Source organism: Actinia tenebrosa, unplaced genomic scaffold, assembly GCF_029948245.1.
Source record: "Actinia tenebrosa isolate PJP-AT-01 unplaced genomic scaffold, QUT_ActTen_1.0 PGA_scaffold5__44_contigs__length_20552954, whole genome shotgun sequence".
NCBI lineage: Eukaryota > Metazoa > Cnidaria > Anthozoa > Actiniaria > Actiniidae > Actinia > Actinia tenebrosa.
Window position 1 is genome coordinate 9,312,557 of NW_028292582.1, and position 14,784 is coordinate 9,327,340.

Here is a 14,784-nt window from a genome sequence, read left to right on the forward strand (position 1 = left end):
AACCGACTAAGAAACTCATTTTTTTTACGACAGAGGTTCGGAACATACGAACCCCTTTAAAAAGTTTTACGCAGAAATTGTTGCCATGGTTACATTGGTCAATCATAAAACCATCGGATTACGTTCAACTTATGAAACTGTAAAAGGTTATTTTTTTTTAAATTATAAAGTTGTGTAGTTCAAAGTATATTATTCCTAGTGGTAGTCAGAAAGACCCTCACCCCACCCCACCCCACCCCCCTCATAAATCGTGAAATACCAACTCTTCGATCCCAAAATGTGTTACTAAACATGGTTGGCAACATTCTAGGGACATCTGTCTGTCATAATCTGAGCTCAAACCTCTTGTGTGATGGGGGCGTATTTTTTGTTAGAATTTCAAGTGTTTTAGTTGTTTCCTATTTAGAACTGGTCACCCTGTGTTGTTGCCCTATGACAGGGGCGACAAAAATTAATAGCTAAAATGAATTAGCAGAAAATGATCTCAATGATTTAACTTCCAGCTGATAAGAATATAGAACTTTGGACAAGAAATCCTTTCATTAAGAAAAAGTAATAAAAATATTTATAGAATAAATTGCCTTTTTTTTCGTTGTGTACCCGGAAGTGGTTTTTTTCAAACGAAGCATGGGTTACTATGAATAGACGTCACTTCCGGTAATAGCTGCGTTTTTAATGGCTTTAGAATCTTGGAGGTTGTTTTGATCTCTTGTTTTCAGGTTTCATGTTGTAGAAATAGTCAAATACAATAGTTTGAGGACTTCTTTTGACATGTTTTGGCTTAACATCCGCTAGTTGCTCCTCAGTCTAGTCCAAAACGTCACGTGATTGAGAGTAAGCAAAGACGTGGCACTTTTATAAGGTGTGTCTGTTTAAAAAAGCTTTATACTTCATGTATCTCATTTTTATTGTTCCTTTTCCGAATATGTTAAAAGTGAGTCGCAATATGAAACCTTACACAAAGTATGTACGTAACACCTCGACCAGACATGTTGAGTGGAGTCGAGTAGAGAAGTTTATATCGAGGGAAATATCCCAGTATTTGTGAATTGTGTGGCTTTGAACATGGCTTAAAATACATTCAGGTAAGTTGTGAATGTTTTAGGATAGAAATAGGAATATATTTGATATATTCTAGGAGAGAGAAGTCTCTTTCGAAGCAGCTCGTCCATATTATTCCGGGTCGTTTAGAACCTCTTCCAAGTTGGTTAATACACCATTTTACAGTTCCATTCAGTGACCACGAATAATAGTTCCTAGCCGAGGCTGGATTTTCCGCGCATAGCAAAACTACAGTTTATCATGCGCGGTAACTCCGGAGCCTCGGCTAGGAACTATCGAGGAACTATTATTCGTGGTCACTGAACTGTAAATTAAATGGAGTATTGTATCATAACGAAATATTTTGTATTGTTGATCAAAACCATGCATATATAGTGGAGGAAAATACTTCTGAAGCATTATAGTCGTGTGTTAAAGGAAAAGATAATATCATAAAAAGTTCTGCTGTATTCATGTACCAACAAAGCTAAAAAAAAGCTAAAAAAAATAAAACACACACAACAAGATTATATAGATTTCTAAGCTTTGTTTTGACAAAGAATTTGAAAGTTTTGAAAAGTTTATTTTATACAAAAATCTTCAAATGTAGAGATAACAGTTGTTCAAGTAGTTTACCACCACAGGTATCCCAGACACACAAATACTTAGCCTGATAAGCCTGTGGTTCAAGATATCAAAACATAGAAGCTAAGATTATATCTGGTCCAGAGCGATTTTCATATGAGTGGGAGACATATGGTACTGACTTTTATCCCACATCATAGAAAATACAGCCAATTAGAATGCAGGAAAGCTGTAGGGTTGTATATTTAACAAATAAAACAGCTTTTTTTTGTGCTCCATTCAGTAATATAGCACTCAGGAAGTGGCGTAAGCATGAAAGAAGTGTAAGAAGAAGCATAAGTCATTAATTTTATCTCGGTATTGCATTTATTAATGCAAAAAGAAAAACGGTCGCTGGATCTAACAGCAACGAGCACTTCATGCATGCGGATGACATCAGCACTTTGCTCTTTTCACAAATTAAGTGCACAGTGTTCAACCAATAATAATATAATATAATAATTGTTAACAGAGCAGTTTTTGTAGGACAGTGATAAAGTCAGTGCCATATGCATGCCTTACTGTGACCATGATATTTTTCTAGAAATATTTTGAGAGATTTTTTCTCACCCAATGTGATTAGTCTGGCAGTGCTGTGACCTTGGTGTAGCCTTTTCCATGCTGTGTGCATGCCGTGTGCATGCCATGTTCTGAGTATTTCATTTGATAGACAGTAAATTCTCTTGCAATGAGCATATGCTTTGCTGTGTCACGACTGGGTTCGTGTCATAAGCTTTTTAGAGTTTTATGGAATTTCTCTATTCCACTCTTCCTTCCAATCATGCACTGTACTCTTAGTTATTTACCATATCTTCTATGAAATATCCCACTTGTTACTTGTACATAATAGTTATACAATGCTTTCTCATGACACACCATGGAATATCCCACTTGTCACTTGTATATAATAGTTATACAATGCTTTCTCATGACACACCATGGAATATCCCACTTGTCACTTGTATATAATAGTTATACAATACTTTCTCATGACACACCATGGAATATATCCCACTTGTCACTTGTATATAATAGTTATACAATGCTTTCTCATGACACACCATGGAATATCCCACTTGTCACTTGTATGTAATAGTTATACAGTGCTTTCTCATTACACACCATGGAATATCCCACTTGTCACTCGTATATAATAGTCATACAGTGCTTTCTCATGACACACCATGTACTATCCCACTTGTCACTTGTATATATAATAGTTATACAATGCTTTCTCATGACACACCATGTACTATCCCACTTGTCACTTGTATATAATAGTTATACAATGCTTTCTTGTGACACACCATGGAATATCCCACTTGTCACTTGTATATAATAGTTATACAATGCTTTCTCATAACACACCATGGAATATCCCACTTGTCACTTGTATATAATAGTTATACAATGCTTTCTTGTTACACACCATGGAATATCCCACTTGTCACTTGTATATAATAGTTATACAATGCTTTCTCATGACACACCATGGAATACCCATATGTCACTTGTATATAATAATTATACAATGCTTTCTCATGACACACCATGTAATATCCCACTTGTCACTTGTATATATAATAGTTATACAATGCTTTCTTGTGACACACCATGGAATATCCCACTTGTCACTCGTATTTTCTTTGTATACACACTTACATAGAAAATAAAAGTGACTCATGGTATATTTCATGTTATTATAATTATATCAAACTATTAATATTAGAGTACAAATTACGCAGGAGAAAGCCTGGAGCTACTACTAAGTTATGTTGTACAGTAAAAAAAAACTATTTTGAAAACTATTTTAAAAATGTGTTTTTTGAAGCCTTCTTTTTGGGAAAAAGTGAGCTCAGTTGGATAATTAATAATAATAATAATAATAATAATAGTATATTATGCAACTATCACTCCCCATACAGGGCTCTTCCGTGAGGTTCCCTCCACACACACTACCACTACAGTCTATATTTACAACATACAACACTCAACTCACATGTTGATTTTTATGGAGGGAGGAAACCAGAGAACCTGGAGAAAATCCTCGTAGCATATGAGAGAAAAACACATCAGACAAACTCAATTCACATGTGGCGACCGCAGGGCCTGAACCAGCGACCCAACCCGTTGCACTTACAGTGGTAAAAGACGACGCGTTAGCCGCGAACACCACCCATGCTACCCTAATAACTTATTAGACATTTTAGGGTGGAAAACGAGTGGGCATCATTTTCATCTTTTAATTGGTACCCCATTCCATTAAACAGCAGACTCGAAATAAAATATCCACTCATATTCCACCCTGAAATGTTTAAAAACTCTAAGTATTTTTATTACTGTAAATATGAAAAAAAATTAAGAATGTGTAGTTCCAGAAATTATCCATACTCCACCCCACCACCCAACAGAGGAATTGGGAATTTCCAATGGGTGGGGTGGGGTTCAGAGAAAGAACAAAATTATGGAGTTTGTAAAGAAAAAAAATGGAATTTCTGGGGTAAGGGGGGTCTTTAAAAAGTCCCTCCTTGGGGGAGGTATGGATTAAATTTCTGGAGCTACACAATATAGAAATTGAATAAAAGATGTATATACATATATCCAAAATATATCAATATCAAATTCAAATATCATTTAGTATAAACCTACTAATGGTCTATCACAAATCCTGCTCTCTGATTGGCTGAGCTACTAGTGGTATATTAGTGATAGAACACTATTAGTGAAAAGTGCCGATTTTGGAAAAAGCAAACATTTTGAAAAATAGATTCCAGTTATTTTAACCTAATTTCAAAATTGTTTGTATTTTGTGGACCAATTAGTAGGTTTATATAAAATCAATAAGACCTCTCGCCCTCATGGCCTTTGACCTCATTGGATATTGAGTCATAGACCATAAGGGCTACAGGTCTTAGATTGTTAATTATTAACTATATAAATCAAGATTATTCAGGGTGAATGGCAGGAAGCATAACTGGCTTTAAAACCCTCTTGATAAAGCAGCCAGTAAATCAAATAATTTAGAATTTATGAGTTGATTTTTGAGGAGGAAAAACATGGACACTAAAAAACGTGTTTCTTAAAAATTGATAGAGAATCAGCTTTGGATGTATGAATTTGCTGCTTCATTTCCCAACAATGTCAAATCTATCCTTCTTCACATAGCATTTTTTTAAAAACATAACCTTTTTTAAAACCATTATATTAATGCAAACACGTAGATTAGTTTTTAGGGGATTGAAGCCTAGCTTAGCTCTCCCAGACAAGAACAGGGGGTGGGTGGGGGCTTAGCCACCCCACATTTTGGATATTTAACCTTTGGTGTCATTATGGATATCTGTTTAGTAATAATTACTATTATAATTATAATAAAATAATAAGTAGTTCTTTTGAATTAACCTTTTCTCTATAAATATGCCAAGAAATCGATAATAAATTTTATTAAGAATGACGACATGTTGTCGAAGCCATCCAGTGCTTTTGTCTCTAATGAAATAATAATTGTAAATATTCATTGGCTTCTCTACTTACCATCCATAAATGTAATTGGAATTTAGGAGTTGATTTTTTTAAGAGGGATGTAAACCAAAGAACCTAGTAAAAAAAATCTTGAAGCACAGGAGAGAACCAACAAGCACCCCTGAGATTTTGTTGTTCCAAATTCAGCTATTCAGCTGCAAGACAGGATAAGTTACTCAAAAAAGTGCTTTCGAATTAACCTTTTCTCTATAAATATGCCAAGAAATCGATAATGAATTTTGTTAAGAATGACAACATGTTGTCAAAGCCATCCAATGCTTTTGTCTCAGATATTTGGATTTCTATTGGTTTTAGCAAAATACATTGTTATTGTTTCAGTTATCAATCAACTGATTCCATCTAATGAACTTCATTACCAGCCTTCAATGAAGCGCTATCTGATTGAAATTGATATATTTCTATAGAACTAACACTTGCCATTCAGCTCAAGTAAAGACTCCACACTTGACTTAGCTGAAATGAAGTTTAGTAACAGTAACTGTGTAAGGAATTTAGAAATCATAGAAGCATTAATTGATGTCATTACTTTTTTATTCCCTTGCTCAGTGATGGCCTCGGCAAGCTGGTGCAAAGAAACAGATGAAAAGATCAACTACACCAAGCTTTGTAGGTTGCTAGTTGATGGAGGCACACAAGCAGTTTGTTCTGTATTTGATGGTAAATATCCACCATCTTCATTGAAAGCCTTCTTAAATGCTTACAAGACAACACTACAAAAGCTGAAGAAACCAAAAGGGAAAGTACTGAATAACGAGCAATGGGACAAACTGTATCCACCAAGTGGGAGCGACCCTAAATCTAAAGACTTTGATATCACTTTACTGTTTGTTCTTCTAAGAAATATTTGTGGACTTAGGCGACCAGCAACTGGATGGGATGTCTTACCACCTGCAACAGACAATTCACTAGAGGCTAACCTTGCCAGGATAAAGTACTACAGAAACAATACAATAGCACACAAACCAAACACTGACATCAATGATGCTGACTTTGAAAAAGACTGGCAAGACATCTCATCTGCTCTCCTATCACTGGGACTGAGTCAAGATGACATAAATGATTTGAAGTCTGCACCTTTGGGAATGAAAGACTACAACCAGTTACTCAACGATTGGTATATATCAGATACGGATGTCAAAACACAGCTAGAGGATCTGAAGTCACATACAGCAGACCTTAAGTCAGACACAGCAGACCTCAAGTCACACGCAACAGACCTCAAGTCACACGCAACAGACCTCAAGTCAGACACAGCAGACCTCAAGTCAGACACAACATACCTCAAGTCAGACACAGCAGATATTAAGTCAGACACGGCAGACCTCAAGTCAGACATAGCAGACATAAAGGATAAACTAGATGACGTCAGGAATGTGTGCATCAAAGCACGAAAATTGGATCAACAGATCGAACAGCTGGCTATTTCTGAATTTGGATCAGAAATAAATACAAAATGTAAGTGTTACCATCCAAACACCCGTCAGTGGATTCTAGATCAAGTCAAATCCCATGTTGACAGTGACCAACCAGACTCGTGTATAATGCTGATCACCGCTGGTCCAGGTATGGGCAAATCAACTCTTGCTGCTAAGATCTGTCAGACATACAAGGAACTTAGATGTCTTGCAGGATGTCACTTTTTTCAGTTCAGTAATGATACAAGAAACAATCCAAGGTTGTTGTTGCGGTCCATAGCAAAGCAGATGTGTGGCACTGTTCCTGGTTATCGAGAGGCCTTAGAAAGCAAACTGCGAACGGATTTTGGTAAGAAGATATCCGAGATGAACTGCGAAGAGCTGTTAACCATTTTGCTAGAGGAACCATTGTGTAACGTGGAACAAAAAAACTCTAACTTGGTTGTTGTTATAGATGCTTTAGACGAGTGTTCACATGATCCAAAAGATGAACTACTGAAGGCACTGAGGAAAAAACTCCCATGTTTCCCTTCATGGCTTCGATTTATTCTAACCAGTAGACCCTCAACAAATACCTCTACACTTGGTTCAATTGTTGCTGTAGAAATGAGACCAGACGATCAATCTAATATCAAAGATCTTGAACTTTTTTTCAGCCTGGAGCTTAAAGCCCTCTATTCACAATGCGACAGTGACGATAAAGCGTATCTTGTAAAGAACCTAGTAAAAATGACAAAAGGTTTGTTCTTAGTGGCTTTCTTTGTCATCGACTATTTGAAAAGAGAAAACGTTGCATCAGCAGAGAAGGTTTTGGAGCTGTTTCCTAATGGAATCTCATCAGTTTATGAGAATTATTTCTCTCGTCTTAAAGAAGTATTACTACCTTTCATATCAGACAAGGAAGGGTTCTACAAGATGCTTGAAGCTGTTGTGGCAACCGAAAACCCTTTGCCAAAGAACATGGTTTACAATATTCTTTGTCTCAAGAGCGAGCGTGATGTCCCTCGCGAAGAGAAAAAGAAAAGAAAAGATGCGTTGAACTCACTTCATTGGTTGTTTCCTGTTGAGGGTGATCACGTGACAGCATTTCACAAGTCAGTATTCGATTGGTTGATTCTTCAAGAAGATGAAGAACATAACTTCAGTGTTCGTGTAGAAGACGGGGAAGAAGTACTTGCCAGTCAGTGTAATGATGTCCTGAGTGACATACGAAACGGAAAAAAAGATCTGGACAAACCATTGTATCTTACAGACAACGAGAAGTATGCTCTAAGATTTCTTTACCACCTTGTAGATAAACGCTCATCAGTAGTCAAAGCAGATAAGTATGGATTCTTTTCGAACATTTATCTCCTGACTGCAATACAGATTGAAAACATCAACTTTGCCAATCGTGAAGTTATATCTAGTCCTTTACATGAAATACTTCAACATATGTCAATGTGTTTTCCTACGTACAGCCGTCTTCAATGTCACGACCCTTCTTGTCGCTTTTTTCGTGACATTTCATTTGGTCGTTACCTTGCATTCGTTTTGCAAGCTGCACATGCGAAGGGATTGAGTGTAGAAATATCGCCAAAACTACTTTTTCCTTATTTTTATGAGAATAGTTTATTGCAGACTCCTTTTGCATCAATTGAAGGATTGAAAGGTTCCTTTCCTGTTTCGTTGTCTTCCCTGCGATATCTACTTAAATGTAAGGATGGGTTTATCGCTGTTCTCCCCATATCTTGTTCAAATTCACTGTCAACTGCAGTGTATACGTTTCAGCTTAATGGGCGCCCTATCACTTCGAAATCCTTTTCTGGCCAAAGTCTCATAAGCACCTCTCCGAACATCAACTTTATCGTTGTTGCCCAAGAAAATGGGAACAAGATTGAGATATTAGACGCAACAACACTTGAAGTGATCAGTCAATACGAGTCTCCACATGATGCAATACAAACATGTCACGTGTTTGGAGACCATCAGGGTTGCTTCGTTGTTATCAAGGGTTGTCATGACAACAAGGTCTACGTCATTGGAGGACTAACAGGATACGTACATAACACCATTACAGTGAATGAAGATAGTACTGTAATGGACGTTGGATGCGAAGGCCATATTGTGGTGACAAGAACATGGGAACGCGAGGAGCCAGAAAAAGTAAATAACTTTACCAATAAAGATGGTGAAGTAGAGCTGATGAATTGGAGGATTATGCGTAGGGAGTTTTCATTTCGTTGTCAGTCCGGTATTCAGACACCACCTGAAGCGAACAATATCTACAACTACCGAGAAATGCTCCTATATCATTTTGACTGGGCAAAGCAGCCCATTCCCGTGTACCCAGCTAAAAATATGTGCAGTTGTCGGCCTCCCGATCTACCCAGTATCAATATAGACCACGCGGTTCATGTTTCTGAAGATGGATGCCTCCTTGCATATCATTATAAGGATTCCATATTCATAGTCAACACGTCAGATGGCTCTTTGTTTAAACGTTGGGCATTTGACGTATCGGTGGTATCGTGTCTTGATATTTTGTTCGTATCAAGGTCATATCTCGTGATCACTGATCAGAATATCATGTCCGTGATAAATCTCCAAACAGATGAGATTGAGCACAGAATCTATCTTCCTTATCCTGTTATCCCAAATACCAAACAATACCTTCTGGTGCCAGAAGAAGATGGGAAGTCCTTCAACTTGATCAGCAATAATTTCAATCATTCTTTTTATAAAGTGTCAAGACTTGTGTTTCATAATTTAAACCTTCAAGGTTTTCAATAAAGACACACGTCTTCAATGGATCTCAGTTGGGAACAAATTTAACAATTTTACACGTGACTACAAACGTAATCTTAAGAAACTGTCGCTGACCATAAGAAGAAGCCGACAGCCATGTTACTGACCATAAGGAGAAGCTGACAGCCATGTTACTGCTGACAGTCATGTTACTGCTTTTGCATTTATTAAACCTTTAGACTCGCTCACACGACTTGAAAAAGGAAATAACTGTTGACTGCAGGCTCAACAAAAAGTCCATATAGCTGAAGTGAACATAATGCGTTATCCATAAGACTTATGTCATCGTTTTTGTTCGAGATGGCGAAGCGTTAATTTAAAGTGAACTATAAAGTGCCTTCAAAGCGTATTTAACTGAGTTATTCTCTAAGAGGTCACAAATTCATAGATACAGCACTAGAAATAGAGACAGTCTCTACCTTCCTAACGGTGCCGGAGCAACAATCGTTTGTCTATCGCGACGCGATCATCTGGAATTCTCTTTCTGATGAGCTACGTAACTGTCCTTCTGTATCGTCCTTTAAGCGTAATCTTAAAACAGTGTTGTTGCGCAACTGGCTAAGTAATTAGTTTTAATATCTTGCAGATTTATTTCTTTTTTTTCTTTTTTTCATTTTTTATAATTATAGTATCTTATAGTAGTTCGTCCTTATTATTATTGTTAGGTATTAGATATTCGATAACAGTGGAAGTTCATTATCTTTCTATTTCAATTTTATTGTAATTTTTGATACTCTTTTTATAGTTTTATAGTTATGAAGATTCCCTCAGGGAACCTAATAAAGTCTATTGTATTGTATTGTATCATGCCTGGAAGATATACACCTATTTCAATTTTATCGTAATTTTTGATACTCTTTTTATAGTTTTATAGTTATGAAGATCCCCTCAGGGAACCTAATAAAGTCTATTGTATTGTATCATGCCTGGAAGATATACACCTATTTCAATAAACGCGTTGTCATCGCCAAAGGCAATAGGCGATAGGTCATTCCGACATGGAAATGGTTTTCGTTGAATACAAAGAACATTGAATCAGTCTCAACACTAAGGTCCACGTTCTTGACGAGAATAAGAAGCAGAAACAGAAGTCATTCCAGCTATTCTTGGATCTTGGAATGACCTATCTCAAGAGAAAATGAACTAAGAGAAGGAATCCTACCTATATAGCCTTGTAACCATCATGTGCACAGTTTGATGCTATTTTTAAACCATTTGTTTTTCTGCACGCGCATTTACTGCGCGCGCTCTACGCTGTTTGCTTACGTTTTTGGGGTTTTTCCGTTATTTCGACTCTGCCCTGAATATGAATGTGCACGTCGAAAGCTTGGCAAATACGACAGGAAATTGAAGTAGTAATTTGTTCAACTTTCTGGATTACTTTTACATTTCTTTTCCAAAGCTTTCGACCTATATCGTCATCGTGAGGGCAGATTTGAACATTTGAACATAAGAAAAGCACAAGAAAACGTTAGCAAACAGTGTAGAGCGCGCGCGTACTGTGCGCGTGCAGAAAATCAAACGATCAAATAAATGATATCATTGGATGATATTTTTAGAATAGATTCAAAAAATAGCATCAAAGTGTGCACATGATGGACCCTTCTCTTAGTTCATATTCTCTTGCCTATCTCCTTTCGCCTGTCACCTATTGCCTATTGCCTTTGGCGATGACAACGTTTATTGAAATAGGTGTATAACGTATGTGTATTAGATACGGATTGATCCAATAGTAAGACCTTTCCCGAATGCATGCGCATGATGAATGACCACGAAACAATGACTCCATGTCGAGGTTGGACTTGGTAAAATATTGTGAATGTATAAACACATCAAGGCCAACCTCGACTTCAAGCCATTGTTTCGTGGTTACTCAAGCGAATCCACGAAAGGTCTATTAGCATTGACTCGGACTTCTTATGATTACTAATAAAACTGTTTCGCTTTAGCCAAATATCAATACGATAAGGTCTTGATTAACTTTCTCTTCGGCTATATCAACGTCTTCCGAGCAAGAATATATCTCCGTATCGTCAGCATGCTGCATTACATAGCTGTTTTTACAGGCGTCGGAAATCCCATTATTTTGTATATGAAATAGAGTCGGACCAAGGACCGACCCGTGAGGGACTCCATGGGTGATCTTCATCTGCTGAGAACATTTCTGGCCAACATGCTTTTAAATTGGCGGGAAGACATCACGCAGTTTAATTTTACCTAGAAGCGTTATTGTACAAAATGGAAAGCTAAAAATCAGTGGCTGGAAAACGATGAAGAGATAACGCTGACATTATTATATCCTATATTTTACACCCTTAGCCTTATCCTATATTAAAATTATGGATAATGCTTAAAGTTTTATTTTAAAATGTTGAAAAAAGTTCTATATAGACTCGCCGTTCTTGAAGTTTAAAATAATCGATATCTTCATTTAGTCTGTCCGTATTTTCATACTAGTTCATAATTTCAGTACTAATTTAAAAGGGACGCCAAACTAGAAACAAAGTCAATAAAGCTCGCTAAAAGCCATCTTTAGGATAAGAAAAGTGCTCTTATAGAATAGAGCTACTGGCATTGTCACCGATAGATTAACATTTCTAAGTCAACTTTACAGATTAAAAAACTAAAATTCTACGACATTGAATGTAATTAATGATATATGTCAAGCTTATATAAATATTACATCAAATATTCTCGTTTTTAGATAAATGTGTGATATCATAAATTATAAATCAGGCATTGGACTGTAAATGGAGTATATGTAGAACGACAGGACTATTGCTTTTGCAGTTGGAGTCGTAGGTTGAACTAACACTACACCTTCGGAAATCTTCGAATTTTTTTTCTATTTTTGCTAATAGTTCATAAGGAACTTTTGGATGATTTTTTTTCGGCTTAAAGAACTAGAATTAAATTTCAGAACTATTCTAAAAAGTTGAGAACAGCAAGAAAATTAAAGGTGAATATATCGTACTTTGGAAATACAAAGAGGAATCTCAAACGACAAGAAAAGAAGATGAACAACTCGACTTCATCTGATAACCATAGTTATTTCTACTTCGAAAGTGAGGTTAGCAAAGTGCTTAAAATTACAGCTTATTCTGTAATGTTGTTCTTGTCGTTTATTGGGAATTTCGTAATGATTGCGATAATTTACAAGAACGCCAACCATCGAATGCGAACAGCAAGTAATTGTTTCATTCTAAACATGGTGATCTCGAATCTTCTCTTTACTGTATGGAACGTTCCATTTTCGCTCAAAGCACTTGTGAACGACCACGAATGGAAAATTAGTGGAAACTTTGGGTCATTCTTGTGTAAATTTTGCGTTTTTTCCTGGTTCTTCTCAGAGCTTGTTTCAACTGGAAGCTTATCAGGGATAGCAGTGGACCGCTTTGTTCTCGTTTACTGGCCGACCAAAAACCTTGTTACTAAAAAGATTTCAGCTTTAGCGATAGCTCTAAGTTGGGTTATAGCAACTGCTTTTAGCTCTCCATTATTTTTGTACACGAACGTCTTTCAATACAAGGACAAACTCTATTGTTTCATGAACTTAGGAAGTGAAGGTGTTTTTGAAGCGTTTACTACAGTTACATTTACGCTGTTTATCGCTACTCCTTTATTAACTGTTACTGTGCTTTATTTTGCAATAATTATCAAACTATTAGGTCAAAAACCAGTAGGTGAAAATATAAACAACCAACGCTTGGAAAGAAAGCGAAAAGAAAACTATCGTATTTGTCTTATGCTTTTGACGATAGTTTTTCTTTTCGCACTGTGTGTACTTCCATATTGGACAATTTATCTCTATTGTTTCATAAATCGGCTTGGTAAATCTTCTAGTGTCTGTGATGGGAGATATTTTGAAATTACTTTTTTATTGACGTTTGTAAACGCTGCTGCAAATCCATATATTTATATATTTTGTAGTCAATCTTTTTTTAATGGCGCAAAGAACTTATTTTTTACGGTTCCTGTACATCCGGAGTTGACTTCTGTTAGTCATCAAACCCGAAGGACAAATCGCCGTGTGTCTGAAAGAACTGACTTGTAATGTGCTCCAGCTATTGAAATAAAAACTTTAACTTAACTCATTCATTATTTACATCATGTTAGATGTTAGTTCCAGAAGAGTTACCGGTTATTCCCCTGGTTCTTTGATTTATCTTCCTCCGTAAAAATCAACATGTGAGTTGAGTATTTAACATTTTTGTAATGCTTGTGGAGTGAACTAAGTATGTGGACGAGCGGCGGTACGGTGCGAGAAGTGCAATTTCAAAATATGAGATTTTTTGAAAAATATTTTTCTTCTTCTTTACTTTTTCTTTCTTTCGTTCCTTCCTTCTTTTTTCAATTCCTTTTTTTTTTTTTTTTTTTTTTTTTTTTTTTTCTTCTTCTTTTTTCTTTTTTCTATCTTCACCATGTTTTCAAATACTGGTTCTCAAATCAATTGGGGAATTTTCAAGTTTATTTTAGTTTTCACTATTTCTTTTAATACTAAGTTCCCCAATCAATTATTTACAGATGAACGGTATATTTACACTCCTACAAAATAAATTAAAATTCTAGATTATCCTTTGAGGCTAAAACAATATAAACTTATTTGTCGTCTAAAATATTTATAATCTATTTTCAAAAAGCTGTAAATTAAATGCGAGCTCTCAAGATAATTGGAAAATCATTTCTTTTGTTTGTTTAGAGGACGATTTGTTTATTTAGATTTGATGAGTTCGCCGCTTTAAGGTAGGACACTGTTTATTGATTTTAAACTTTATTGGATTTGTTTGGCTAAAATTTTAGAGAAGACTAAATAAAAAAATACAAATTGACGGCAGGATTGCCATTAAAAGAAAGTATTTTTCGTAACTATTTGAATTTTCTATACGTAAGAAATATAGGAAGCCATTTCCATGTTACGGCATGTCGTACCGTGCACGTGCTGTAAGTCAACGCGGTACGTTTCCCTCTCATACGAAAACCATTTTTATGGGAAGCCATTTCCATGTTACGGCATGTCGTATACCGTGTATGTACTGTACGTCAGTACGTGGTACGTTTCCCTCTCATACGAAAACAATTTTTTTTATGGGAAGCCATGTCCATGTTACTCTACCGTGTACTTGCTGTAAATCCGCAGCTTGTTATGTTTCCAATTCATACGATATATAACACGCCTTTCGACTTTGAAAGACAACACGTTCACTTGCAGGTAAGCAAGTCATATCAATCGCTTAAATGACTCCAGAAAACTCGAAGAAATACTGAGTAAAAAGGGAATGTTTTTCCCTACAAAAATGCAGGAAAAGCTTGGAGAAATAATAGTAAAATTAAAAAAAACAAAAAACAAAAAACTTTTTATTAAAATAAAGCGCCTAAT

The 14,784-nt window shown here is 36.1% G+C and overlaps 1 protein-coding gene across 1 annotated transcript; it reads left to right on the top strand.

Annotated features, from left to right (window-relative positions):
* The first annotated feature begins 977 nt into the window (after positions 1-977).
* Positions 978-10,087, top strand: LOC116289740 (uncharacterized). Its single transcript, XM_089038422.1, has 2 exons — positions 978-1,085; positions 5,752-10,087. Exon 2 carries the CDS (start codon positions 5,754-5,756, stop codon positions 9,390-9,392), a length of 3,639 nt encoding a protein of 1,212 aa, XP_088894548.1. The 5' UTR covers positions 978-1,085; positions 5,752-5,753; the 3' UTR covers positions 9,393-10,087.
* Positions 10,088-14,784: the final 4,697 nt, after the last annotated feature.

Excerpts from the sequence above, each read along its gene's own strand:
- LOC116289740 (XM_089038422.1), top strand. The coding sequence starts at position 5,754 with ATGGCCTCGGCAAGCTGGTGCAAAGAAACAGATGAAAAGATCAACTAC.